At 45.7% G+C, this 25789-nt stretch overlaps 10 protein-coding genes across 10 annotated transcripts; 2 read left to right on the forward strand and 8 right to left on the reverse strand.

Annotated features, from left to right (window-relative positions):
- Positions 1-23: 23 nt before the first annotated feature.
- FSST1_006957 (uncharacterized protein) lies at positions 24-434 on the reverse strand (the record flags this gene model as incomplete). Its single annotated transcript, XM_083236522.1, has 1 exon — positions 24-434. One exon carries the CDS (start codon positions 432-434, stop codon positions 24-26), a length of 411 nt encoding a protein of 136 aa, XP_083082918.1.
- A 773-nt stretch (positions 435-1207) lies between these two features.
- Positions 1208-2051, reverse strand: FSST1_006958 (uncharacterized protein; the record flags this gene model as incomplete). The annotated part of the gene is made up of 3 exons (XM_083236523.1): positions 1208-1370; positions 1432-1963; positions 2012-2051. The coding sequence occupies 3 exons, from the start codon at positions 2049-2051 to the stop codon at positions 1208-1210; spliced, it is 735 nt and encodes a 244-aa protein (XP_083082919.1).
- Positions 2052-2977: 926 nt separating this feature from the next.
- Positions 2978-3967, reverse strand: FSST1_006959 (uncharacterized protein; the record flags this gene model as incomplete). The annotated part of the gene is made up of 1 exon (XM_083236524.1): positions 2978-3967. The coding sequence occupies one exon, from the start codon at positions 3965-3967 to the stop codon at positions 2978-2980; it is 990 nt and encodes a 329-aa protein (XP_083082920.1).
- Positions 3968-4505: 538 nt separating this feature from the next.
- FSST1_006960 (hybrid sensor histidine kinase/response regulator) lies at positions 4506-7957 on the reverse strand (the record flags this gene model as incomplete). Its single annotated transcript, XM_083236525.1, has 3 exons — positions 4506-5178; positions 5237-7840; positions 7890-7957. The coding sequence occupies 3 exons, from the start codon at positions 7955-7957 to the stop codon at positions 4506-4508; spliced, it is 3345 nt and encodes a 1114-aa protein (XP_083082921.1).
- A 4862-nt stretch (positions 7958-12819) lies between these two features.
- FSST1_006961 (uncharacterized protein) lies at positions 12820-16381 on the forward strand (the record flags this gene model as incomplete). Its single annotated transcript, XM_083236526.1, has 2 exons — positions 12820-13847; positions 13897-16381. 2 exons carry the CDS (start codon positions 12820-12822, stop codon positions 16379-16381), a joined length of 3513 nt encoding a protein of 1170 aa, XP_083082922.1.
- Positions 16382-17391: 1010 nt separating this feature from the next.
- FSST1_006962 (uncharacterized protein) lies at positions 17392-18169 on the reverse strand (the record flags this gene model as incomplete). The annotated part of the gene is made up of 3 exons (XM_083236527.1): positions 17392-17568; positions 17632-18072; positions 18128-18169. The coding sequence occupies 3 exons, from the start codon at positions 18167-18169 to the stop codon at positions 17392-17394; spliced, it is 660 nt and encodes a 219-aa protein (XP_083082923.1).
- Positions 18170-20072: 1903 nt separating this feature from the next.
- FSST1_006963 (uncharacterized protein) lies at positions 20073-20565 on the reverse strand (the record flags this gene model as incomplete). The annotated part of the gene is made up of 2 exons (XM_083236529.1): positions 20073-20394; positions 20450-20565. The coding sequence occupies 2 exons, from the start codon at positions 20563-20565 to the stop codon at positions 20073-20075; spliced, it is 438 nt and encodes a 145-aa protein (XP_083082924.1).
- A 593-nt stretch (positions 20566-21158) lies between these two features.
- On the reverse strand, positions 21159-22085 carry FSST1_006964 (uncharacterized protein; the record flags this gene model as incomplete). Its single annotated transcript, XM_083236530.1, has 3 exons — positions 21159-21274; positions 21325-21641; positions 21691-22085. The coding sequence occupies 3 exons, from the start codon at positions 22083-22085 to the stop codon at positions 21159-21161; spliced, it is 828 nt and encodes a 275-aa protein (XP_083082925.1).
- A 1314-nt stretch (positions 22086-23399) lies between these two features.
- On the forward strand, positions 23400-24244 carry FSST1_006965 (uncharacterized protein; the record flags this gene model as incomplete). Its single annotated transcript, XM_083236531.1, has 3 exons — positions 23400-23624; positions 23679-23725; positions 23779-24244. 3 exons carry the CDS (start codon positions 23400-23402, stop codon positions 24242-24244), a joined length of 738 nt encoding a protein of 245 aa, XP_083082926.1.
- A 334-nt stretch (positions 24245-24578) lies between these two features.
- FSST1_006966 (uncharacterized protein) lies at positions 24579-25648 on the reverse strand (the record flags this gene model as incomplete). Its single annotated transcript, XM_083236532.1, has 2 exons — positions 24579-25153; positions 25219-25648. 2 exons carry the CDS (start codon positions 25646-25648, stop codon positions 24579-24581), a joined length of 1005 nt encoding a protein of 334 aa, XP_083082927.1.
- Positions 25649-25789: the final 141 nt, after the last annotated feature.

Consider the following 25789-nt stretch of genomic DNA (forward strand, 5'->3'; position numbering starts at 1 on the left):
GTATTTTGCCAGCTAAAGATGCTCTATTGTTGGCGCTTAGCCTCAACTTCAAGCTCAATCAGCATTGAAGGGAAGGCCAAGTGAGGCACTGCAACAGCAGTCCACACAGGGCGATGACCCGGGATACGCTTCTTCAAAGCTTCGGCAGTAGGCTCCCAGGAAGAACGGATGTCGCAGTGGTATGAGCGAAGCAGGTAAACATCCTCCCATCCCCGTAGTCCAGCATTCTTGAGCACAAGATCGACATTCTCCATAGCCAACTGGATTTGCTTGTTGCTGTCATTGGCGTCCAGGGCGCCTGTCTCGGGGTGCCATCCTCCCTGGCCCGAACACTTCACGATGCCATTATCAAGTTCGACCGATTGAGAGTAATGACCCAGCTCGCTATGCTTCTCGGCGGCGCCGGGAGGGTTCTTGAAGGTAAGGCCAGACATGTCGTGTTGCGGTTTGGTGGATTGTATGGAGGAATTCTAAAGTCTTGCTTGATTAGTGGGTGTCCTGAACAAGCAAAAGCTGATAGAATTATCAAGATGGAAGTTCTCTGAAAGGGAGCTTACTTAGATTGAATGCTCAGATGTGGCAACCGAATGGTGATGGATTGATTACCTTGAGTATAAAAGTGATGAAGCTCGTTATTTATACTAAGCCGCTACCCACTGGGTGGGGAACGTAAAACAGTCACGATAACGTTATCCATTGAGTTTGGGATCTTCCTAGCTTATGTAAAAATCGTTAGAGAAACAATAATAGCTAAAAGCATGTGAGAAAGTTTATCACTTCGGCATTAAAAATAGGGCTTATACCATGATTATATGATACCACTACCTTAATAGGTCTAGACTCTACAATGGACAATAGAACTTCGCCGAACAAGTATTTGCCGCGTGCCAATTATTCATCATCATCATCATCATCAACAAATTTTAATTTTCGTGTTTCACTGCCGCACTGTTTTGAAGCCAAAGTTATAGTGTAGCTAAAGGGAAGAGGGTTGGTAGTGCTATGGTCTTCTCTATGTTATCATTTCTAGCAAAAACCAACATTCTCACCAGACAAAGCGGAGGGTTGTTCATCCTAGTGCCTGCCATGTACAACCAAAGTCCTCTATAGTCTTCCGTCCTACCAAGGAATTATGGTTCCATCATGTGACAAGAAACGTCCATGTGCCTCCTCGTGGCTACTTTCAACAATCTATTTCGCCAATAAGTTAATGTGTATCCTCAGAATTTGTCAAGGTTGTACTAACCAGCTTCTTCAAATCTTGGGCACTTTCTTCGACAGAAATAAGCTTAAAGAGATTGACGTCGATGTCGGGATTCAACTTCTTGATATCTTGAAGAGTCGCCTTTGTCAATTCAGTGTTGACGAGGCTTGAGTAAACCTCGGTTAGTTACAAGTTCTATCGCAGAAAGCTTGATAAACATCACTTACCCGGGGTGCAATGCAAAAATGGTCAGTCCCGAATTTTCAGCGGCAAGCCATCTTATAAAGTGGTTTGCCACCAATTTGCTCGTGGCGTAACAAGCCAAGGGCAAGCTAGTATCAATATTGTTGTTTGTACCGATACCACTTGTGATCGCGCAGAACGTGGGCTTCTCCGACTTGACCAGAAGAGAAAGCGACGATTTGAAGAGTTCAACGACTCCGTACGCATTAGTGCTCATGTACTCCTGCATCTCTGATAGCGGTGTTTCGTGGAGCTTGCGGCTTGCACCGCCTTTTCCCGCATTGGCGACTACAACGTCTAGACTCCGGATACCATGATCGTTGATGAGATGTTCAAATGCGTTGTGGATTGATTGGCTATCTCCTGCATCAACCTTGACCCTGATGAGTTTGCTGTCTGTACCTTGAGGCAGCTGTAGAAGTGATTGGGATGACTCGTGCTCGAGGTCGCGTACGGCCGCAATAACGATACTTCGTGGCTCAGAGAGAAAGGATGCGACGAGTCCCTTTCCAATACCTGCATTCTGTGAGCAAAAGGAGTTTATAGGTAGGATTGAGATTCTACCTCTGTTGGCACCGGTGACAAGATACGTAAGTGAAGCCATAATATTGTTCAAAGTAGGAGACGTGGTGATTTGGACTGTATAGGGTGGATATGTTCGTAATCAGTCGTATGAGTAAATCAGAGGACATTTGAGACACATACCCAGGTGCTTTTATACACGACACGATCATGATTCTTTGCTCCTGTGTCATCTGCCGCTTTTCAAAACCTCTGAATCCTTGCATGTCTATGATTATTGCATGAAATTCGCTCATAAAGCTTGGATGACTATTGGACCGAGCTTGATAATCACCTTGATTGATATGGCGGAGTTCCGCCATTCGAGGTCATTTTTAGTCCGGCCTAGCGGACTCGGTGGGTTATTCAAGCGGTGCAACTAATAAGTCTCCGAGTATTTGTCGCACGGGTACAATGGCACTCCGACGGACCTACTGAGGAACACATTAGCAGTTCTCTGAGACCGATATGGTCGACGCCTTTCCACTGGATTGCGTCACTAACTGGCTCTTGCAACTGATCCTTCACCCAGATCTTGAGGATTTATTGACCTTTGGGTTATGGAGCGGGGGATGGCAAAGACTTTACCTTTATGGTAAAAGGAAAACTTCAGAGGAAATAGTGAGACTAGCGTATCCTTATTCTGCCTTCTTTCAGCTTTGCTCAATAAGCCAACGATGCCTGTTGGGTATCTCTGTAGTTGTTTTCAGCTTTCAGGGCTTCTAATTAATCTGGTGATGCTAAACATTGTCTTTTTATTCATTTCCGCAATCTGAACCAACTGGTTCGGCGTGAAGCTGCAACTATTAAGTAAGTGTCTGGTTGCTATCTGGGTACGTCCAAAGATGCCACGACAAACCAGGCCACATCGGCTTTAATAAAGGCAAATGCGCTGGGTATATCGCCGGAGCCCGTGACCCTATTCATGTCGTAGTCTACATCTTTAAGTATGGGTAACGGACTTCCAATTTAACTACTGCTAAACCAAAAACACGAACTGATCTCATATAACCAAAACTCCCTACGCTCTTCTTCATTCATAATCTGTTTTAGGAACACGTCATAGACGTACAAGATTGCAAAACAATCCTTCAAGTACTTTCTAAGATCAATCCTTGCTTTTTGATGAACTTCATCGTCCCCAAGCCCCAGAGGGTCCACAACTGGTTCTTCACTTTCCCCAATTCCATTTGCCTGTCGGCCGGCCCAATACTCTGTAATCCCTAAAGAATTCCAGAAAGCGCGATGCGGAATATTTTGCGCAGGAAAGTCATAGTCTTGGAGTGCATAGTTGCCTAGAGCATTTAGCAGTATCTCAACTCTCAGTAGTGAGACCTGCTGTGCACCACGAGACTGGACTGCTTCTATCAAGTTCAGTAGCACGTATAGTTTTAATGCTTCAGAAGCAACAAGACTTAGGCCGAACCCGTGACCCCAGCTCAAGCCTCGCAAGTCAGACATGGGAACATGTGCTGAGAGTTGACAAAGAGCGGATAGGGCCTCGCGACGAATGGCTTGGCTGTCGCTGACGGCAGCAGTAATAACCAACATTTTGGCTGCATCGGCCAAGTCGCCATCTGCGGTGCTATAGCTTGCGCCATACTCTGGGGCAGTAGACGCTCGTCCCTTCCAATATTTCAAGTCCTGGTGTTTTGCATCTAACGGGTTGTTTAACGCCGAGTTCGTATCGTGCGGGCCTAGGCCGAAATGGTGCTCTGGAAAGTTGAGTACATCGTCTGAGAATAATTTTCCGTTGTCTTGATCCGGGATGATCTTTGAGGTTTCGGTATTGGAGAACTCCTCGATGGTCGCCATCAAGACACGGCTAAAGTGTCCAAGAGCTGCATCCTGTGAAGGTAGTCCGAGAGCTACCAAGTTGTAGTTGGCACTTGATCCATCTCTTGCCAGGGTAAAATGAGAAGCGATAGTCTTCCATGGCAGTTTGTGATCGAGATGCATTGTGTTTTATGTTCTGTGGATCGAAATGTCTTTGTTGTTTGTAGAGATGTTGTCACTAGCTGAGTATGTAGGAAGTTGAAAATTTTCAGTCCTCAACGTGTCATATACGAGGAGCTGGCATTATAGTGGGTCATCCTGAGAAGAGTGATTTGAACTTACGTGTCTTCTGATATGGTTTATATACTATTTTCCAAATTGAAACAGTATTGAGACTTGGTACGTTTTGCTATTCATTTTTCTCAACCAGACAGACACAAAGCCTACTTACCGTTTCAAGTTTGAGTTCACATGTCCATAAGAGAATACGGATTAAAATGAAACTTGGCATTGCAGCCATTGTAAAAACATTGAGTACGTTGTACTCAGTACAATTATATGAATTCGCAAGCTTTGGTCGCTTAACCAAATGAATCAGACCGCTGAATAATGCTCACATTGAACCCTCATCTCATCCACATCTTCGATTTACCCAAACCCACGTTATCCCAAACGCCTATGCCAATCGTATATCTAATGTCCCGTTATATGAACGCCAATCTCAAATTAACTCCTTAGACTCCAATAAATGCTTCATCTCAGCCAACGCGATAGGCTTTGTCAAGAACAGGTCAATACCGCTCAAAACTGCCTCCTGTTGGGCGTCGCGCGATGCCAAACCAGTAAGTGCAAAGATACTACACTTCGGGATAGAACACTCAGCCTCAAATGTGCGTATATGTCGCGTAGCTTCAAACCCGTTCATGACCGGCATTGATATATCCATGAACACACATTTATAGCTCGACGGGTTCTCCTTATACTTAGTCACAGCTTCCTGACCGTTTGAGGCTGTGCTGTACTGAAGTTTCAACTTCTTCATAAACATGATGAGCATTTTGAGGTTGATGGGATTATCGTCCACGAGTAGGAAAGTTTCTCCTGTTGATGCTGAATTGCTGATGGGGTTTGGTTTCGCTAGTGGTGTTGTGAGAGGTGAACGGGGAGATTGTGACGGAACCCAATCTAAAGGTGTGGGGAGATCCACACCAGGGCCATCTCGCTTCTCACACTCAGCACCCGGTGGTGTTGGGGGATCTAATCGTACGTTCAATGCTTCAGTTACGGGAAGATTGATGATATCCGGTGCTATTGAATCGCTCAACTTTGGTCTCGGGGCTTTCTCGCCTTGGTTGATAAGGGATAAAAGTCTCTGTAGCTTTCGAGGACCGACACTATTATAAGTTAGCGGGACGAATAAATAACACGGGCCTCTGGCATAGTATGACTTACGGTCGATGTGTGAAAAGAGTCACCTGGTCGCTGTCAACGTTGGCGTTTTCCATCTCGAGTTTCCGAGCGACAACAGGATCATCACAAATGACCATGAGCGACGTTGACTTGTTTTGCTCTATAAGGAGCTTCGCTCGGTCCATGTAGCGCTCATCACAAAGCACAACATGAGGATGTTGGTGCTGCACATTGGGTATTTCAACGATGTCTGAGCCCAACCAGTCCTGACAGATTGTTGAAATGGAGTCCTTCTCGCTCGTCAAGGAATTCCACCCAAGATCGGCAGTGTCCTCAGCTTTCGAGTCCTGGAGCCCTACGGTAGAGACCCTCAGTCCTTCTAGGCTTTTGTGCACATCTTGTTTTTCCTTGGATATCTTATCGCTTACCTGCAAAGGCAGGGTGACGCGCACTGTAGTGCCAACTGAGACTAAACTCTGAACATCGACGTTTCCGCCAAGATTCTGCGTGATACGTCTGACTATACTCAAACCCAGTCCAGTACCCGCATCCATAATGTTTTGCTGCGTGAATGGACTGAAGAGATCGTTGGTGAGAAATTCGCTGCTCATGCCGCAGCCTGTGTCACTGATGGTGAGCGTCACAAGACGCATCGAAACATCGTTTGTTTCTGATTGTTCTACTCGGACGTGGATGGCGCCACTGGAAGTGAACCGAAGTGAGTTTCCTAGGATGTTCATGACGATGCGTCGGATCGCGCCGGGTTGTGTGTGAAATCTCCAGTTAGAACTGGGCTCGAAGTGTATAACCAATCTGACGCTGTCGCCTAATGTCCCTAGCGTATGTTTCTGGAACTCGTGTCCTACATGCACGCTTTCTATGACATCCTCAATCAACTGTGGGAGATCAACATCAGATGCGATACTCATCATGCCAGCCTCCATACTGTTGGTCCGAGAAGAACGAAGCACGCGGCTGTCAACGTCTGTATAAGTGTATCCAGAGCCCTTTTCAAGCGACGTTGTGAAGTGGTTGATCTTACTCCAGTCAAGAATCTGATCGATGGTGTCCAGTAACGTCTTGCTACAAGCCTCAACGGATAAAAGAGCGTCGTTTTGGGAGGAGTTCAGGTTACTAGAACGCAACACCCCTGTGCCGAAGAAGATACCATGCAGAGGCGAGCGTAGTTCGTGGGAGATGGAGTCCAGAACATCCAGCTTAGAGTGCTCCACCTCACGCTCTTTAATGAACGACACTTCGGCCATGAGGACCGTCCCGAGAGCTCGCAAATAGCTTAGCTCCCGTTTAGGTGAGAAGATCCGGCTTGTTTTGTTAGTGTAAGCGAAACCACCAGCAAACCAGCGCCGTTTCTGGGCATTCCAGATGGGGAAGAAGGCGACGCTTTTTGCATCAGGGAGGAGTTCCTTTATAGCTCTTCTCAGTTGTTGTCTTTTTTTGCGATGTTTTATTGTAGTTTCTGGGTCGACAGGTAATGTTTCATCTGACTCTTCTGCAATATCGTCATTGTCCGAGGCTTCCGAGGAGATTTCATCGCTTGGATTGTCGCTGGCGTCGCCTTCGGAATTATCGAAAGTCCATATTGTCCCGCGTGGGCAATAATGGAGTAATATTCTCAAAATGGAGGTTTGCAGGCTCAAATGCCCGAAATAGGAACTTGCTTCTTGTTTCGACTCGGCCGTGACGGAGGAACCGAGCACAGGGCACAGATCATCAGCAGCGAGCTGGGCATCTTTCGGTGTGCCAATAGGGTCTTTTAACTCTGCTCCTGGACTTCGATGAGAATGAGAAGCATCTAGCAGTAAAAGCCCGTCGACCTCGAGAGCATCGCGCATGATATCAGCAGCGCTAGCACATGTGCTCGCCAAACGGTCATCTCCGCGTCTGGTATCAGTTGAGCGGTTGAACTGTGGGCTCAACTCTGCTCCTGGAGTACGAAGTCTCGGTTCGACTGCCAGCAGTCGATCGCGTTGAAGTTCTTTTTTGGTTGTGCGCCCATGGAAGAAACGTCGGATACCTCGGGTAACACGGTCTCCTTGACGATATCGCTCGCTGACGCGACGGTCTTCAAGATGTGACATGATACATTGAGATAGGTCTTGCAGGATGGTTTTTGATGAGGTGTTTAAGCCTGATCGCGGTTGTGAATCAAAAACGCAGAGGACTCCGATGACAATACCTCTGGGAGTCGTCAGCGGTATGCCTGCGTAGAAGCGGTTGTTGGGCCACCCGTGGCAGTAAGGTCGTAGGCATAATGTCTCGTGCTCAGCAAGGTCGTTGATTACCGTGACCTGAGACTTTGATGTCAAGGGCTTGGCGGAATCCTGTAAGACTTGTTCGCAAACTCCAAATGAACGAGGAAAGTGTGTTCCGCAGAGCCACAAGCCCTGATGGGGACTATGAGAGAGGGAGTTTGGAACGAGACGACTATGTTGCGTAGCTTCTGCAACAACATACTGACTGGAGCGATCAAAGAGTGAAACTAGAGATCTTGAAGCGTTGAGACGCAGAGCAGCGAGTTGGCAGAAGGTCGTCAATGTGGTATCAGGCGATGTGGTTAATGAACGAGAAGGGATAAGGTCATCTGGGTTGTTGATGATGGAGTTTGCTATCAATGAGGGGTCATAGCTACCAATGTTAGCTAACGATACGTGAATAATGATGAGATGAGACGAACCGAAAAGTTTCCCTCTCACGAACAAGCTCTCTTTGCTGCCAAGCTGGCAGTGGTAGAGGCAGGGCCATATGTGATGCTCAATGACAAGCACAAAGATCCACGCAAAAGAATCAGAAATGAAACGGTTGGGGAACGCGTAGCTGGATGGGCGGCTGACATTTACCGTGCAAAGGGACAGTTTGCTCCACTGTCGCCACAAAAGTTTCCCATACAAGAAGAGAGAAATTTTGTCTGAGCCCGGATCAATAACCCATATAAAGTCCGGGTGCAATGTAACGTCTACACAACACAAACCCTGTCAGACGAGACCTTTCAAAGTGGCCATAGGCCGGTCTGGATTGAATAAACTGGGACCCATGCAGGCCACTACGTTGGTCTGGACTGGCCCATACGCAACACTACGGCAATTTATTGGACTGTCAGGGACTAGTGGGTAAAGCCCCCCATGGGTAATTCGGATGCCCAGACTGCAATTGACAAGTCATACGTTGACTGACTGCATCTGTAGGAACAAATTGGCATCAAACACAAACACGGAGAAGTACGAAAATGTTCAGTGGCAAAAGGTCAACTTTGTTAGCCAATTACAACCGACAGTAAAACAAAGGTTATTTCTAGTCATTGGGCTCGCGGTGCGTTACGCAAAGCTAAATGTCCAGATCCGGAGTAAAATGTCCTTGTCAGTGTTACAAGTACCCAGTGCGTCCTGCACCTTTAGGGATCAGGGACCCTGAAAAATAAAACAAGGGGAAAAGAAAGGACCCTTAGCTCCACAGGAAGAGGATAAGGGTCTAACGAGCAGCACATTGTTAGTGGACTGAGCGGAAATTGCATGTGCAAATTGATGGATATTACGTGGGCTTTCCGGACCGTATCCGTTTCTTATCTAATTGGTGAATTCGTCGGTGTGCCTTCATTATTATCTCGAGTTTACGTCATTTTGATGTTATGTTAACGTTCTCTTTGTGTTGCAAATGTTTGACTATCATGATATTTTGCCCCCCAAGCAATAATTATAAAGTCAATTGCTCCAGACTGACTTGTTGACTTTATTACGGTCAATGATTTCCCTTCTTGGGTCTCACTAGTTTGTGTTCAATACTGTCACTTCTCCACTTCACTTCACTTCTCCCATCTGGACCAATATTCACACTCACGTATCTCTATGACAACGCCACCCTCCAAGTCGATGGCAAAGTCCAGCAACTTTTTCCTACAACCAACGACCAACTCTACATCTGTCGATTTCACCACTGCAGCATTGATTCATCCGGTAAATTATATCAAGGAGATTCAACTGCATTATCCTAACAAGTCAACTAGATCTTACAAGATGTCCACACTTTGCGAAAACTCGCCGACGCCCACAACATAGATCACTTCCTAAACAACTCCATCCCTGTCTCCGATGACAAAAGTTTATCAATAATGTCAAATCTCGCAAACAAGATTTCTCAGGCTCTAAGCGACGTCGTGCTGCGTCTTGAACCCAACAGGCATTCCTCAAACAACAACCAATCCTCATCAAAAGTCCAGCGAGGTCAAAAGACCATAGCCTTCACACGTCGCTCAAAATCAGATAACGGCTTTGGGGACACTAAGCGATGCTGCGTTTGTGGTGTGACAGAGACACCTTGCTGGCGGGGCAGGACCTCTGGTAGGCCTCTATGCAACTTTTGCGGTCTGGTTGGGTCAAGAAGGTTAATGCGAAAGTATCTCGCTTCTGCAAGACGAGAATCCCGTCTCTCTCAGTCTCCAAGTTACTCAACATGATGGTGTGCCTGCAATATTTTCTGATCTAGGCAATTTTTTCCTCTTGGACGATTTTTATTACACGATATAATGCTACTATACGCCATATGCATTAGCTGGAGTTGGATCTTTTATACACGATGTATACGGAAGGCTGTTTTTTATCGCTGGAGTTGATGGGGCATGGTATTATACGAGCCAGCGGTGTATTAGATAAATAAGATGAACTTTACGATATCATTTCTCAAGATGCTGTGAATTTGTTTCAGACAGTTACATAATGTTATTATAGCAGGAGTAACTTCCCTTGAAATGTTGCTATCAAAAAGGATCCTGTTTGGGACACTTATCTACTCCACCCAAGGTCAAAGTCCGGCAAAGACTCCAACCCGGCGTCAAGACCACACGCCATTGGTTTTCTGTTTCGTTTTGGATGTCTACATTTAGATTCGCAATAAGGTATTTGACACCAATGTTTCTTTGTCTTTCTTTAACCCTTCCGCTAAGCGACAAGGCTAACTGGCCTACTTTACCGATGCAGGGTAACTCGTGTTAACATAATCATCACATTAGTCAGAAATGACGAGCTAGTATAGATGCGATCTAAACCCTAAAAACCCTAGCCTCTATTCTAAGAGGAAGTTATAGTACTCCGGGGTGTTATTTATGCCCGTTGTGTTAAAAAGATGTTAGTATCAAAGGTGTTTAATTTGAAGTTGTGTTGAGGCCTTCAATGACAGGCCCCACCGCCTAACAGCCGATTTTTGTAATCCACGGTAATTGCGAAATAAATAGTATCTTTCATAGCTTTATAATCTGCCTTGTTAAATGCTGCAGCTCAGCGGTTGTGTTCACCTTGGCCGCTGCAATTAACTATGAATCGGGTACAGGGCTGCTTGAAGAGGTGCCCGCTGATGAACTTAACCAATTATAATCCATTCAAGCCTGTTATAATTGTCTTGTTGACCACAGGCATATCCGATCCCTTAGCATAAGGCATTCCATTCTGATTTTCCATTTACTTAAAATAATTACAATAAGAACCTTCCCGAGAATGTCACAGCCTCAGCAAAACACGTGGTAAAGCCTGATGTTCTGCCTTGGGTCAGCCTCGATAAACCATCGAATCACACCAGACTACAACCCATCCATGTAGCACTACAATCGATAACAGCTCATGAGTCATAACAAAACTCGGCGGTTGAAAGTTATCTAAGACCTCTGCACTGGCGAGTCAAGAACCATATACAAAGAAATCTCGCCCTGGGAGAGTGCTCGTGAGTCGGATTCCGAGATCTACCACAGATTGCTAGACACGTGCTACTATCATCTTGGCCGTTGGAAGAAATGGTTGCCTTATTATGGGATTATCGAAGTGCTGGAAGTTAAAGTAAGTTGATATTAAAATGAGTATTGGTTTGTTTAATAAAACTTGAAACAAAGTTTCCATTTGGGGATTTTGTTTAATTAAAAGGGCGTTTTCCACTGTACATGGAACCCGCTAACCTCAAAAACATATCTGAGGAATGCAACGAAACTATAGCGAGGTACACAACCGGTCCCGATTTCGACTCTGATGTAGTATGCCTGGATGATTATGAGCCTAGTGTTCAACACGAAATTGAAGTAAAAAACGCAGACAAGCGTCTTAAGAAGCTCCTGTTAGCCTCTGATCTGAGGGACTGCGCTCGTAACCTCACGAAAGCCTATAAATTAAACACTCTGGAAGGCATGGCTCAAGACAGCTGCATCTACGAGACAAAGTACGTCTACTATATGCATTTACGTTCCATCCTTCAACCCACCTATCTAGGGGCTCAGATAGAGTCATTTTACCTCTTCCATATGAACGATTTCAGGGTACAACGTGGATACGAGGTCTACACTTTGTTCTAGGATGGCAAACAGATAGAATTTGCACAGAACTCCAGTTTAGAGTCTCATGTAATTCGCTCGCAGTTGCTCTCATCTGGCTTTGCTTAGTTATTTGGAGAGGTGCAGGGGGCGACTGATGTACTGCGTTCGCATTCACTCAGGTTGCCACAGCATGTTTTGCAATCATAATTACTTACGCCCGGCTGTAGCTTCGCTGATAATGCATTCTGTATCTTCAATATCCTGGGGAAACGTGAGGTGAGTGTTTTTACTGAGAAGCGATACACATGGCTACGAAGAAAGAAATGTGCAATGTTTACTGCCACTTCGCATTTAGTCGCACGTACGTCTCAATCCTTATTTTCGCTCTCGTAGGAGGTGTTCCTTCGTCTAGCTCGTTTGAGTTTCGATGTTGCTTTGATTTGCGGCCGTGGTATGCCTGCCACTATGCCGACTCGGCTATGCTGATATTCATAATATTAATTTTAAGGCTGTCACATATTTCTCTCAAGCTAACATGTTTATGTTTAAAGGAAGATAACTTAGTGACTCCCAAAATGATTGGAACACGTAAGGATTGGCATTCATGCAGCTTTCATTGGACACGACACTTACCGGGGTTGAAAATGCAAATCGAAGAAAAGGCCACCTACCACCTCGATATGTGTCGGTTGTATTCAAGGGCATGAAAACGAAAAGTTAGACCTTGATGTCGCTGACTCGAGTAGGAAACGTGAGAAATGCCAAGACCAACAGGCTTATCTGTGTGGTTACACGGGGCTTATGGGCTAACGATGCACAGCCTATGGGAAGAGGGACGGAAGACAGTTGAATCACCAAATTCTCCATTTTCAAGCGCGGTGTAGTCTGTGAGGCTCTATCTACAAGTAACTCTCGGTTGATCCTCAGTCGAGAGCATCACGTCTGCACCTCGGTAAGAATACCCATGTTACGATAATGTACAAAGTAACACCAGGAGAATCACCCAAATAGCGACGAAAAGGCCTAATATTTGTGGTTTGGGAGCAGAGTTTGCAGCCTGATCTGATGATTTTGTTGATCTTTACCGTGAGTATACGTGGCTTGCATTTCAGCTGCGGCAAACCACTCTTGGGGCTATTGGTCAATGGTAAGGCCACTTCAATTGTCCAAATTACACACCGCCACAAATCGTACATTCTCTTCTTTCCATCCTCACAAATTTCTTAGCCTTAAAATTGTGTTACTCATCGCACTCTCTACGCAGTTAGCAAATTGTACTTCTTTCTATCTCATTGGCCCGTAGTTGGCCTCGAGTATTCCAATGTCTTCGGACAAATTGTCTTTGCCATTTGGGCTGAGCGCTAGATTCGATCAGGAAGTCGAGAATGTACTGGCAAAAGACCCCTCACGACCAGCAAAACTAGTGTTTTTCGATGTCTGGGGAAAATTAAAGCCAGAGTACGAAGTCATGCATAAAGCAATGACTCAGTACTTGTCTGGTCAGCTTGAAAACAGCTCGATCCGTGCAACATTACATGGCAGAGTAAAACAAGACGATTCTATCTTCAAGTCTATTGACCGTCGTGAAAGCTTCCACGGAAAGAAGTGCGATAGCCCCAAGCTGATACTCGACAGTGTCCACGACCTTGTTGGGTTTCGGATCATCGTGGACTATCCGTCTGGTCTTGATCAATCATGCCGGTTGATCAAGGAGAGGTTCGTTGTAGAAGGGGTCAATACCTTCTTCTCAGACCGCGAAGTGGGTGTTCTTTGGAAGCCCGTGTTTGGAGCATATGAAAGCCGGAACTTCCAGGTCCGGATGAACCTTGATCATGATAACAAAGGACTTTCTATGTACTCTGGAGTACTATTTGAGATTCAAGTCACTAGCATCGCAGAGAGCTTGTACAATAGACTTGCCCATCCACTACACTACAAAAGAGCATCGGGCAAACTGTATCGCCAGGATGAAATGGTCATTGATATGTCGCACGGCCTTTCTCTTTGCTATTGGATTACGATCGCCTGTATGGAAGAGAGACTGGAAGCAGACTCAGACATGGCCCGACCGAAAAGCCCGCTTCCACACACTGTCAGAATGATTGCTGGAAAAGACTCTGAGGATACTCAAGGCGACTTGGACGACCTGGTTAAGGTCACACCCGAATTGCCAGTGATGACAGAAGACAGGTCCCTCGGAAGCTCAAAAGCCGGATCTTCAAACTTGAAAAGGACTGCGCCGTCGCAGTATACAGTCTCAATAGAACTACTACTTAGATTGATCATTGATATTCCTCGGGAGAACCGCTCAGACACCGATATATGGGATGGGATTAGAGATAAACTTGGGTAAGTTAAAGAAGGCGACACTATGATATGGAGACTAATGAATCAATAGATTAGATGAGGAGAGATACAACGGATTTCTGAAAAGTTTTACATACGATCGAATGAACGACAGGAAAAACTCTATCCAGCAAAGGCATTGCGACACGTTCGAATGGGTCTATAAGAATGAAGAATGTAGGAATTGTTACGACGCCTGCCGAAGAACCGAAAAGCCTGGTTTAGTCAATTGGCTGGAAAACGATGTCGATTCCCTTTACTGGATCAATGGAAAACCGGGATCAGGCAAAAGCTTCTTTATGAAGTTTATCGAGAATGATGAACGTACAAAAACAACTCTTCAAAAATGGAAGCCACAATGTCGTATTATCTCGCATTACCTATGGAAGCCTGGGGGCAACGACCAGAACAGTTTCAAGGGAGTCATTTGCTCACTCCTCCATCAGGTTTTACAAGATGAAAAAGCCATTGCTTTGCGACTCTTGCGCGAATCGCCCGCCTTTAGTCACAAGAATGATGCTACCGACTGGGCAGTAGAAGACGTCAAAGAGCTGCTGTCCAATGTTCTCGATGAGTTAACCCACCCTTATCTTGTCCTTGTCGATGGATTAGACGAGATATCCGAGCCCCATAACGGCATGAACCAAGTATTTGAATTTTTAGATAGACTTTCCACGCCAGATCGATTAAAGCTCTGTGTGTCTAGTCGATCTGAGAACCTCTTCGCCACAAGATTCAAATCTCAGCCTAGCCTTCGAATGCAAGATCTTACGAGGGACGATATTCGAAAGTACACCGTCGATAAGCTTGGACAGCTAGATATCGAGCCTGATGACGAGAACTTCAAGAAGGCGACGCAAGAAATCTCATGCAGAGCAGAGGGCGTTTTTATATGGGTTTACATGGTCTTGAGGCAGATTCAACATGGCGTTGAGGAATTCTGCGAAACATGGGATGACATAATCGATCGTATCTATATGCTACCGAGCGATCTCATGAAGCTTTACCGGGACATGTTATCAAGGTTTGCCTTCAACGAGGAAAGATATGTTAAAAAAGCCGCACAATACTTTCAGTACATCCAAGAGAAGCCTAGGGGCGTACAATCCGACATCCCTATGCTTTCTCTAGCAGCAGATGAGAGTGTTTTGGAGTCTTTCATAAAACCGGACGAAACTCCTTGCGCAGACAAGTGGGTAAAGCTTTGTGAAAAAACCGAAAAGACTATGTTTCGGATCTCTGCCGGACTCTTGGAGATAAAAAATGAAGACTTTTATTGGAAGCACAAATCAATGTTGGACGGTGAAAACACAATGACGCCATGGTTCACAAAATCAGTCGACTTCATACACAGAACTGCCATCGACTTTTTGGAAGGGGAGAAAGGAAAAGAGCTTTTCGGAAGATATGCAAAGACCCCTAAATGCATGCTCATGATATATGTCAAAACAAAACTCGCCCGCCACTTTATTACACGTGGCAAAGACAGCCCTCTGATGTCTATCCTTGACATTCTACCGAAAGAGACCGACCCTTCATACTCCACCTACGTCTCAAATGACATTCTATCCCTCATTCACGCTTGTTCTGTAATCAAGTCAAACAACCTTCTACATCCACCGTATCCGGTGAGCTACGAAAACTTTTTTCTGTTCTACCTTTCCTCTCTTCAACGCTACAACTGGGCTCAAAATTTAATTCAGCCTTGTGGCACTTATAATCTTGAGGCCTCAGCCTATCTGTTGTTTGGGGTGTGCGACTTGAATATACGTTCCTTTCATCGCACCCCTGATCGTCGTGAACGTTGGAAAGTGATTCTAGACATCTTACAGAATCGCTTAAGAGTACATGAAAACAGTGCCGAAGATTCATCAACTCAACCAGGCGGAAATTACGTGATTATGTGGGCTTGGCGCGCCTTCTTGTTGCGCGAAGTTGATGAGGCCAGTTGGCCGGTCCACGACGACACTGATAGACAGTTGATCAGAGATATTGTGGGCCTGTTTATCAAACTTGGGGTTATGGCCCAAGCGCCAGGACAAATCTACCTTGTTGCAAGGGACCCCAACGTCTGCGGGTTCAGATTCGTAAGGGATAGAGATCACCGTCGATCCCATCTCGGGTACAAATCTGGTTTCTCACGTGAGCGGACTACTTTGGACGAACGAGCAACTTACATTGAAGTAAATGATGCTTGGCTGGTTCAACAGCTGTTGGATGGAACCTACCCCACACAACAGGTTGCGGATATGGTGAAGGAAGATGCTTTCATGCGTATCCTTCTCGCGGAAAGTGGTGACGACGTCTTCGAAGTAGAATTTTTCCGCATTACAACGAACGACTGTGATACACGAGACGTTTCAGTAAACTCGCTGAGCGACTTAGATGCCCTCGCTACGTCTCCTCCCGAAGAGCTTAGCCATTTAAGAGCAACTGCTTTAGGAAGTTTTGAGAATGTGATCCCTGTTTTAGAGAACATTGGTTACGATTTACCGGACATCAACAAGACTCATATTTGCCTACATGAGTGGATGTAATTAGTATTGGGTCCTGAGAAGGGTATGTCAAGCCTAAAAGGGATTTTAGAAACGTCACGACAGAGCTGAGGAAAGTTGAAATGCAACGACTGGTCTTCCATTCAGTCTTTCGACCAATTCTTAAAACGTTGCCGCATTATATTGACGTGAGCAAGTGTAATTGCTGGAGTTGTCATAGAACTTATTTTTTTCAGCCTCCGCGACCTCGTTATTGAAGGCGACATCCCGCGAAATGATGCTTACTACCCTCATCCGGGGCTAACACTGTACCCTTATTGCTCAGTTGACTGCAACTTATGACCAGGAACTGAATTGTAAAACAAAATGGACCTTTGCGAAGACTCGAGACTTATCTAGCTGAGACTTCACATGGTAGATGATAATGAGCGGTATAGTCATATATGCAGGCCCAACCCTCTAACTCTACACGTGCATCCTCCTTCACTTATGCGGAATTGAAAACCAGTAAGGATGTATAAGACCGCAGTGATATACACCATCTACTATAGGCACATGAAACGTAGCACCGAAACACAGAGGATTCGTCTAGAAGAAAGAAATCATTAGTTCATTTCTAGAGTGCTATATTTTTGATATGTTTATCGGTATAGAATACGCCCCTTCGGGAGGATCTGGGGAATTTGACAGTTCACAGTTAGAAACAAAGCTTAAATCAGCGCTTGTATGTTACTTGCATCATGAAAATGGTAGAGCTTGATATGCATGGTTCTCAAACATAAAGCGCTACCGACCATTGAATAGCTTCAGCCGAGGGTGGGGAGTTGAGGATTTTGCACCAAATCCTAAACGAAGTTCCGTCGCGTCCAGTCACAAAATTTGAGGCCCTGAGGTGATAAATGTATCGATTGAATTATAGAAAGTAATTGCAGTAATAATTGAATAGAATAGGCTCCGAGACAACTCTTTTCTTTCGATTGACTCTCAATCTCACAACAATCTGACACCAGAATGTGGAACAAACTGATATTCAGCATCCTTTAATCCCCCATCTAGCATGACTGCTCACGGAGGATTACATTGAAGTTGGCGTCATGGAAGCGCTGTCCGGCGGTCCACCAACCGGTTTCAAGACCGCAGTCAAAGCAGAACCTACGGCACTCGTTGTTACAGGCCTTGGCTGCATTGGCAACATTATCCCAGGATGGGATAAAGAATGGAGTGCGGTTCTAAGTATCGTGGTTAGTTATTGATGTTTCTCTCAACACATAAAGCGGGTATAATTCACTCACATCGTTGCAGATGAAGATTCCTGCATTGCTTGAGCAGCTGATTCTATCACAGGCTCCGGGACCTGCGCGAACGGTCAGGCCGCCACCGATACCGCGGAGGTACTGAATGCCTTCGTGGATGGGCCTCTCCCTAGCAGCAGGGAAGTTCCAACAGATGTTGTGATCCCGCCTCTGAAGGCGGTCGAGAGCCTGAGCCTCAGGAGAAGGGGGTGCCTCATTCGCCTCTTCGGCCTCCATTGCAGCGTCAATCTTCTCATGAGCCTTGCGGGCATACTCAGGGTAGTCGGCTTCCAGCTGCTTCATGACATCTTGGATGGTACCCTTGAACTCCACGGGGGCTTCGCCCTTTACAACGTTGATCTTCCAGGTGGGAGTGTCGGCGTTTTCGAACACACTCTCATCAAGGACCTTGGGTGCTGATGGAGCAGCAGAAACCAGAGACTGATGGTGAAAGGTTAGCTATGAACGAATTCTTTGGACTTCATCGAGTACTGACGAGGTTGGCGATAGCCAAGAGGATGGCAGCTGCAGAACGCATGATGTTGAATTGGAGTTTGAGAGGGATGCTGGAGTTAGGATTGATGAGGGACTGTTGAACAGCTGTTGTTGAGTTTGAAGTGAGTCTGTTTGCTCTGAAGATAGAAGTAAGTGGGAGATCTGGCCATCTTTATAGATTTTTTGCTTCCACCCAATCTACCAACTCAAGGTTGAGGCACGTCGTCGACTGAACTTCTCCCTGTGAGAGAAAGTCCATCTTTGAAGCCAAGACCTGGACTATCCAGTATCAGAAGGTCTGGACCTAGGATCACAATCCCGCGATCCACAAATAACATGTCCAAGCACTTCACCCATTGGACTTCATCGTATAGAAACAAGTCTATCTACGGAGCCCAAACCTAGACTATCCATTAGTAGAAGGTATAGTCCTAAGGTTGAAGTCCAATAGTTGTATAATTCACCAAGTCCCATGTAGATCCTACGCCAAGCGAATTTCTCCGTAAAGAAGGAAATCCTTCTATGTAACCCAGAGCCAAGTCATCCAGTAAGAGAAGGTCTCGGCTAAGTGTTAGAATCCTACCGCTGTGAATGCCGTAGTATTTGAGGGGTCTATAAGGCGCAGTTGCGACACAGGCCTAGGTGTCTTTCCATCCTAGGTATGCAAGACACCTAGGAATGCATTAGAATAAGAGGAGGCTAAGTATACTCAAGATGTCCAGGGGCATATGTTACATTGGATGCGTTTAGATAAGAGATTAGCGAGACCCTATCTGCTGGAATAGGAAGGTTAATCAATGGGGCTAAATTGATAGCGGCAAGTTCTCAGCTATACTCAAATCCTTTTGGATTGTTTGCGGACCCTGAGAATAAACATCCACCAACATTAAGCATAGAATTAGAGTTCTCGTTAGTTTGCTACTATGTGTGTGTTAACCCCTGTAGTTTAACTGTCCGCTCCCGTCGGTGGCGGATTTGGCCGAGGGTCCAGTTACAAACGAACTTGCTTGATTGAACAGAACATTTCACTGCTTCCTTCATGAGAGAGAGAGATTGAACTCTCGACAAAATTCTTTTACTTTATTAGTGACTCGGGTGCTCATCACTGCTGTTTGTGTTAACAACATCCCATGTGTTTCTGATGTGCACAACTTCTGAAATTAAACAATGGAGCCAGATTACACAATGTTTTGTGAGGTATCATTCTACCATTGAACAGGTATTCCTTTCGTTCTGAGCAATGCTATGAGTAGCAATACTACTCTTTATGTTTTTGTCATGCTGGCAAATAAAATCTAAATGTAAAATGGCTTCGTAGAAATGTGCAGTAAAATGTGTCCAAAGCTCTAGGGTACGTTAGCAAAATAGTACACCAGTAGCGTCAGGGCTGAGGCATGCCGACGGGCCTTGCCGTGTCGATCATTCTCACATACGGAGTAGTATCTAAGTCAAAAAGTCAGGCCATCGTTGATTTGGTCAAGCCTCTGGAAAATCATCGGATAGACAAGCCACCTTACCTGTTAAACCGTAGGCCACTGAGGCAAAAGTTATAGCGCGCTAAACGTTATTTTACAGTGGCCATACCCCACTGTAGGCAGCAAGACGCTACTGATGTTTACATGCCTGACCTCTATCATCAAGCTTAAACCTTGGAAGTTTTATTGTGTTTCAATGTCAACATCTTCACCATACGTCTTGCGTTATAGTAAATATACTCTATTGGAACTATCTAAGTAAATCATTTCTCAAATTATTCGCTAATCCGAGCTCGAATTTTCACAAATTCTTACTCGGAAGAGCTTCATAAAACCCCCTCGTAGTCAAAACGCGTTAATCCATCATATTCAAATCACTCGTCTCATTCCTCATAGCCATTTCCAACCTTGACTGCATCATCCTAGCTCAGACAGGTCATGGAGCACAGTCCACGATGTCGAAGAATACGCTTAATTGGCATACTCAAGAGGGAAGTCCTTGGGGCCAGTGTAGGCCTGGACATCGCCAGTGGGGGTAGTGCCCTTGACGGTCTCAATGTCCTTCTTGGGGATGAGGTGAGAGCCCTTGGTGAAGCTGTTGGGCGAGACCTGGACGGAGACGGTGAGAGTCAAGCCCTCATCGCTGCGAACGACGTCAAAGGTTCGTGAAGAAGGAAGGCAGGTGCCAGCCTTGACCTCGGGCAGCTCGCCGGCACCAGCACCAGGGACGTTGGCGGTGCACTCATAACCCTCAGTGTCCATGGTGCCGGGCTGGATGACGTTGAAAGAGTAGCTGTGAGCTTGGTTAGCTGAATGTTCACAAAAGACAACGGTTTGAGGATACATACTTGCACATGGCGCTGTGGGGAATGCAGCTGGCCTTGAAGTCGCGGACGTTGAAGACAGCATCCGCAGTAGCACCAGTAGCGGCGGCAGCGGCGAGAACGACAGCGGAGAACTTCATTTTGATGATTGAAAGTTTGTTGGTAGAGACTTGAGTTTCGTTGAGTGAATTGAGATGTGACTGATGAGATGGTATATGTTTCGAAGGAATGGCTGTGACTTTATATACGTTAACGATTATGTAGATCCGGCACTTCGATGGGCCTGCGGGTCCGGCAATTATAAAGATCTACACAAAAGTTCGTATTATCTCGGCGGTGAAGCGGGTTCGTCAATGCGATGGCTCTTTGACCAATTGAGGTTTCATTAAAGTAGTATATTAATTGTCGGTCTGGCTTTCCGAGCTCCAGTGGATATACGGCAAGTGGAGTTTAGATCTAACAATCTTGTACACGTTCGCGACGCGACCACGTGCGCTGTTGAGGCTCCACGCGATGCTATTCTTTGACCTCTTGTCGGTGAGATACTCTCAATTGACTGGAACATTCTCTCAAAGTATGGAACGTAACATTTTTAAATGCATCAATTTAAGATATGGTCTGTCAAAGAGTGTCCCGCTTAAAATACGTAGAGTACTGGTGCTATCCCTGATCTGCGTCGCGCTGTATCCAAGGACCACTTGCAAGTAGCCCCTGATATAGCTGGAGTGATTCTTCAAATAGAACATAGTCCGTCGTGAACATTGGGAGGAGTGCTTGTCGCATCGCCCCAGTTTAAGCCCGCAATTTGACGACCGACCTCGGTGGAGCGATCAGCTCGGATGTAGTCTCCTGATAGATGTCAGTTTACTATAACTCATCGACTTGTATAACAAACTAACCCTTTGAATGGTAATACCACCAATCCTGTGACCGAAAAGCATGGCCAAGCTGTTGAGATAAAGGATCGTTCCATCCAGTGTTACGATCATGATAGATTGCATGCTTTGCCCAAGCAACGTAAACCTTTGGATGAGCGAAGCCCTTCTTTCCGTTATCACCACCACGAGGTTTGTTGGCTTCATCAACCTTGAAGGTGTTTTGAATATCGTTCCAGTTCTTCTTGTCGTGTGTCTTGTGTTGAGATAGGAATAACCGAGATTGATGCCACTTGCTATCCGAACCTCGGGCCCAAACCACAATGACATGCTCCCAATCACTTCGTGTTGTCAGCTAACGAGATGACAAAACATGGATGTCAGACTTACTACCGGTGTCCACCAGCAATGAACCCATCCTTGTCAAAGAAGATGTTGTATGCCACTCTGATTTCATTGTCATTGCATTTATTGTACGTATAGTAAATGGGGAACTTTGGTCCAGGATTCCCAATTTTAACACCTGGATTACGGCAGTGACAACCTACTTCGGGAAAGGCACAGAGACCACCGCCTGGGGCTTGTTTGCCTGCCCGAATAGCCCAGGTGGGATAGCATGGTGGTTGATTCCGGGACTGGCCGAAGAACCACATGGGCTGCGCGGCGACAGCAAGGGGGATACCGCCAGCATTGAGCCACTCGTTCATTTGTTTATCGGGTATATGGTTTATAGCCGATACTAGAAGAAAGAAGGCCATCAAGGCCAAAAAGCGAAGAAAAACCATTGTTGACCTGAAGTAAAGGACGGATGATAGGTTTGGATGGGAAATCTCGAGCTTGGATTCACAACTGGGAGGAAGACTCATATAAGAATGAGAAGATGGAAAGAAGCTGCAGTGCAGCAGAGGAATTGCCACTGATTAAAATGGAAGAGGCTGCGTTGACAGAGCCCCGCATCTTACCAGTAAAGACAGGTTGTTTTCATGAAGCAACCAGTAACAGCTATGATGCAACAGAGAGAAAGAGGTATTGTCTCGTTTCCTCACGCTTATGCGGGCAATGGATAGGTGCATACTTTGTTTCATTCCAACCACAAGTATCAAACCTCATATGGTAATTCTATGGCCCACAAAGAGCCGGTATTGAAGATGGAGGTTGCACTATTCGAGTCATATTATAGGTTTAAAAGAGGAGATAAAGGTCTAGAAGTAGTTGAGTGGGACCTTGGATAAGACCTGTAGGATACTCACTAGAGCATGGTAAGCGAGCCTGCTTCCTACGAAAGCCACAACGAGGTATGCCAATCAACATGATCCACTGACATCTTGACCGCCAACACGTTGATTCTCGCCACTTTCTCCAAAGACACATTTCTGAGAGGGAAGACAACGGGTCTCCGATTTACCCTTTGCAAGTTAAAATGGCTGTTAACCTAACAGGTCATTCAAACATCCCTATTGCATGTTTCGACTTATCCTCGATACTCTGATATGTTGCTATTCTATTTCATCTCCCGCATGGAAATGAACCGAGTAGCCCACATTGTGAAGGCCTTAATCTCAAAATCCATTTAAGGAGCTATGCATACGCCCCTTTATACATCGGCCAGTTATAGTACACATTTGCATATTCAACCCTTGTGTCATAAAACATTGTGATTTTGGCTCTGGCCTCAGTATTTACGTTCGGCTCTGATGGCGCAGGTTGAGTTAAATCATTGGGTGAGTGTATGGCCATACATGCTGTAAGGTCAAGCCACAATCCTTCGAATCGTCCAGACTCAGAATTCACGTTTGTATGACTGGAGTGTTGCACTTCTAGAGCCTGATCATGGTTTTGAGGTGGCAGCCGAAGTGATGGATATCCCTCATCTCTAAACTACCCCGCGTCGCCCGCCAGATGGTTCAGCTTCTTACCGTTGGTCCTATTCCCAAGCCACAATGCAACTCTGCATTCTGACCACCTTGCCATATCATGCATGGTGTGGTCTTGTGAAAATGAAGACTTCAGCCGCATTTAACTGTCACGACAGGGTAGTCCACAACTTCCCCGTTAAATTTCCCATTGTCTAAATTTACTTATCCCTATTACAAGTGATCATGTCCGAGTATAGAAATCCTACAGCCGAGCCAGGCTACTCTACACTTGAGGTCAATCACCGCGGTGAGTTCTCTACCCTTCAAGTCAAGCCAGCGGAGGGTATCGAGCCCTTCAATGCCCCCGCGTCAACTTCACAAAAGCATCCAGAAGAGCTGCCACAGTACGAGACAAACAAGCCTTGGTGGAGGAGGTATTGGCTTGTGATTGTAGTGCTCACTCTTCTGGTAAGTGGGGGAATAATTGGTGGTGCCGTGGGCGGGACATTGGCGTCGAAAAAGGAGACAAATGGGAAAGACAATGTTGCTGAAAATGCTACAACATCAAGGTAAGACACCATCACAGTTAGGAAGCCTGTAACTTGCTAATAATTTCTAAAAGTCACGACTCAACAAGCACAACACCAAAACCGAGTCGTGCATCTACAACCACCTCGGCAACGTCAACTACAACATCCTACCCAACCGTCAAACCTACTGCAACACCTGGCCCAACAGATGTACCCGGTGATCCAATCTGGATTGGCACAAGCGAAGAAGATGGCGAGAAGTACCATATCGGTTTCGCCTTGGACGGTACCAAGAATGCTGCGTGCAATTATGGAATCATTCCAGTTCCAGAGCCAGACAATCCCTGCAGCCATCCCTTCTTGTTGCCCAACGGTTTCCAATACTCTTGGGAGGGTTGCGGAGGGCCTACTTGGATGACTTGGAAGAACCCATCGAGTGACGACCCTGAGTACCATACGTTGCACAAGGGGAATTGTGAGGATAAACCTAAGAGCTTTGACTGTAAGGGTGTTTTTATATCAGTCAGATATCTTTGTGGGAATAAAACGGACTCATAGATTGAATCTGAAGTGGCAGGGTCTTGTATGGAAGGGGTTTGAGTTGGTGAAAGTTTGTTGCAACGCATATAGCTTCAAACGTTGGATGTATGTTGTCTGTAGCAGCCGGTACTCCAAAAAGAGCCACACGCTTAACAGTAAATTTACTAATACCAGTTTGTGAATGGTAGTGCGTGGTAGTGACGCCACAGGGCTCAATGACGTCGGATGTATTCCACATGCTGCACAGTGTTTAAAATGACTGCAATAGAAAACAAAGGTATTATTGCAAGATTGTTATAGAACATCATATTCAATATAGCCATTATATATCCGTTTCTTCATGCTATTATCCCTAGACTGCTTTAGCTTCAAGTGCAAGCTGCTGGTCAAAAACGCCTCGGACAAGGTCCTTCAATGACTTCCACTTGATGTTTAGGAAGCGATTGGCTGCTTCAGGAGCCACATCCATGGGCGAGCCTTGTTCACCCGTGGAATCAATTTCAAACTTTGCGTCGGGGTAAAGAGCCTTTGCTTCCTTGCCAACACCAGGCCAAGACGTAGGCTGGCCGGTAAGGATGAATTCTTGACCGTCGGGAATAGTTGCAACCAAGGCCCCGGCAAAGGCATCTGCAACATCCCTAACATCGACAAAGATGGGTGGAACAACAATGTTTCCGGTACGGATTGTGTCGAAGAAGAACTTATTGATGCTATCAATTTGATCAAACCTTTCCTGGAAGATGCTGGGGCCTACCACAAAGGTAGGATGGAAGGTGAACAAAGAGAAGGTAGGCTTGTTCTCCAGTACCCATTCTTTCGTTTTCTCGTGTGCCAGAATCTTGGAACCTTGATACATGACGGCATTTCCGGCTGGACCTTCGGGAACATCCATGTTCGCGTCGACCTCTAGCTTTTTGCCCGAGTTTTCTAAAGTAGTTCTGATTAGTGATGGATTTTGGGGATATTCTATTCTGAAGACTGTATTTTCATACCTCGAATGGAAATTGACGGATCTTGCAGACCACCAAGAGGCATCAACGCCAAGATGGACGACATCACCAAAACCCTCTGGACAGAAGGTACAGACTTAGCAGCGTTCAGAACTGAGATTGTTCCTTGAACAGCTGGATCAATGTAATCCTTTTTGAAGTCTGAACCTTGCCCCAACATAGGTGAAGCAATGTGGACAACGAAATGAACGTCGCGTACAGCCTCCTCGAAAGCATCAGGTTTCGTAAAGTCCGGTACATGAACAAAGTCCAACTGGTTGGCAAAGTCGTTGAAATGGTTCTTGAGTTTCTCGATCTGCTCTAGTCGTCGGACACTGAGGCGGACTCGATATCCTGCCTTGAGGATCTGAGTAGCGACATGTGCGCCAATGAAACCGGTGGCTCCAGTGATGAAGACTAATTGTTGCGACATGATGCTTTCCCTGATGTAATTTTCTTGAATGGATAAAATACTGCTTTTTTGGTGGATATGAGAGGTAGACTGTAGTTAACTATTGACATTTATACTAATAGATCGTTTAGTTATGTATTTAGTGGTGATACTATATGCCAT

Source organism: Fusarium sambucinum, chromosome II, assembly GCF_050947815.1.
Source record: "Fusarium sambucinum isolate potato_lamoka chromosome II, whole genome shotgun sequence".
Lineage (NCBI taxonomy): Eukaryota > Fungi > Ascomycota > Sordariomycetes > Hypocreales > Nectriaceae > Fusarium > Fusarium sambucinum.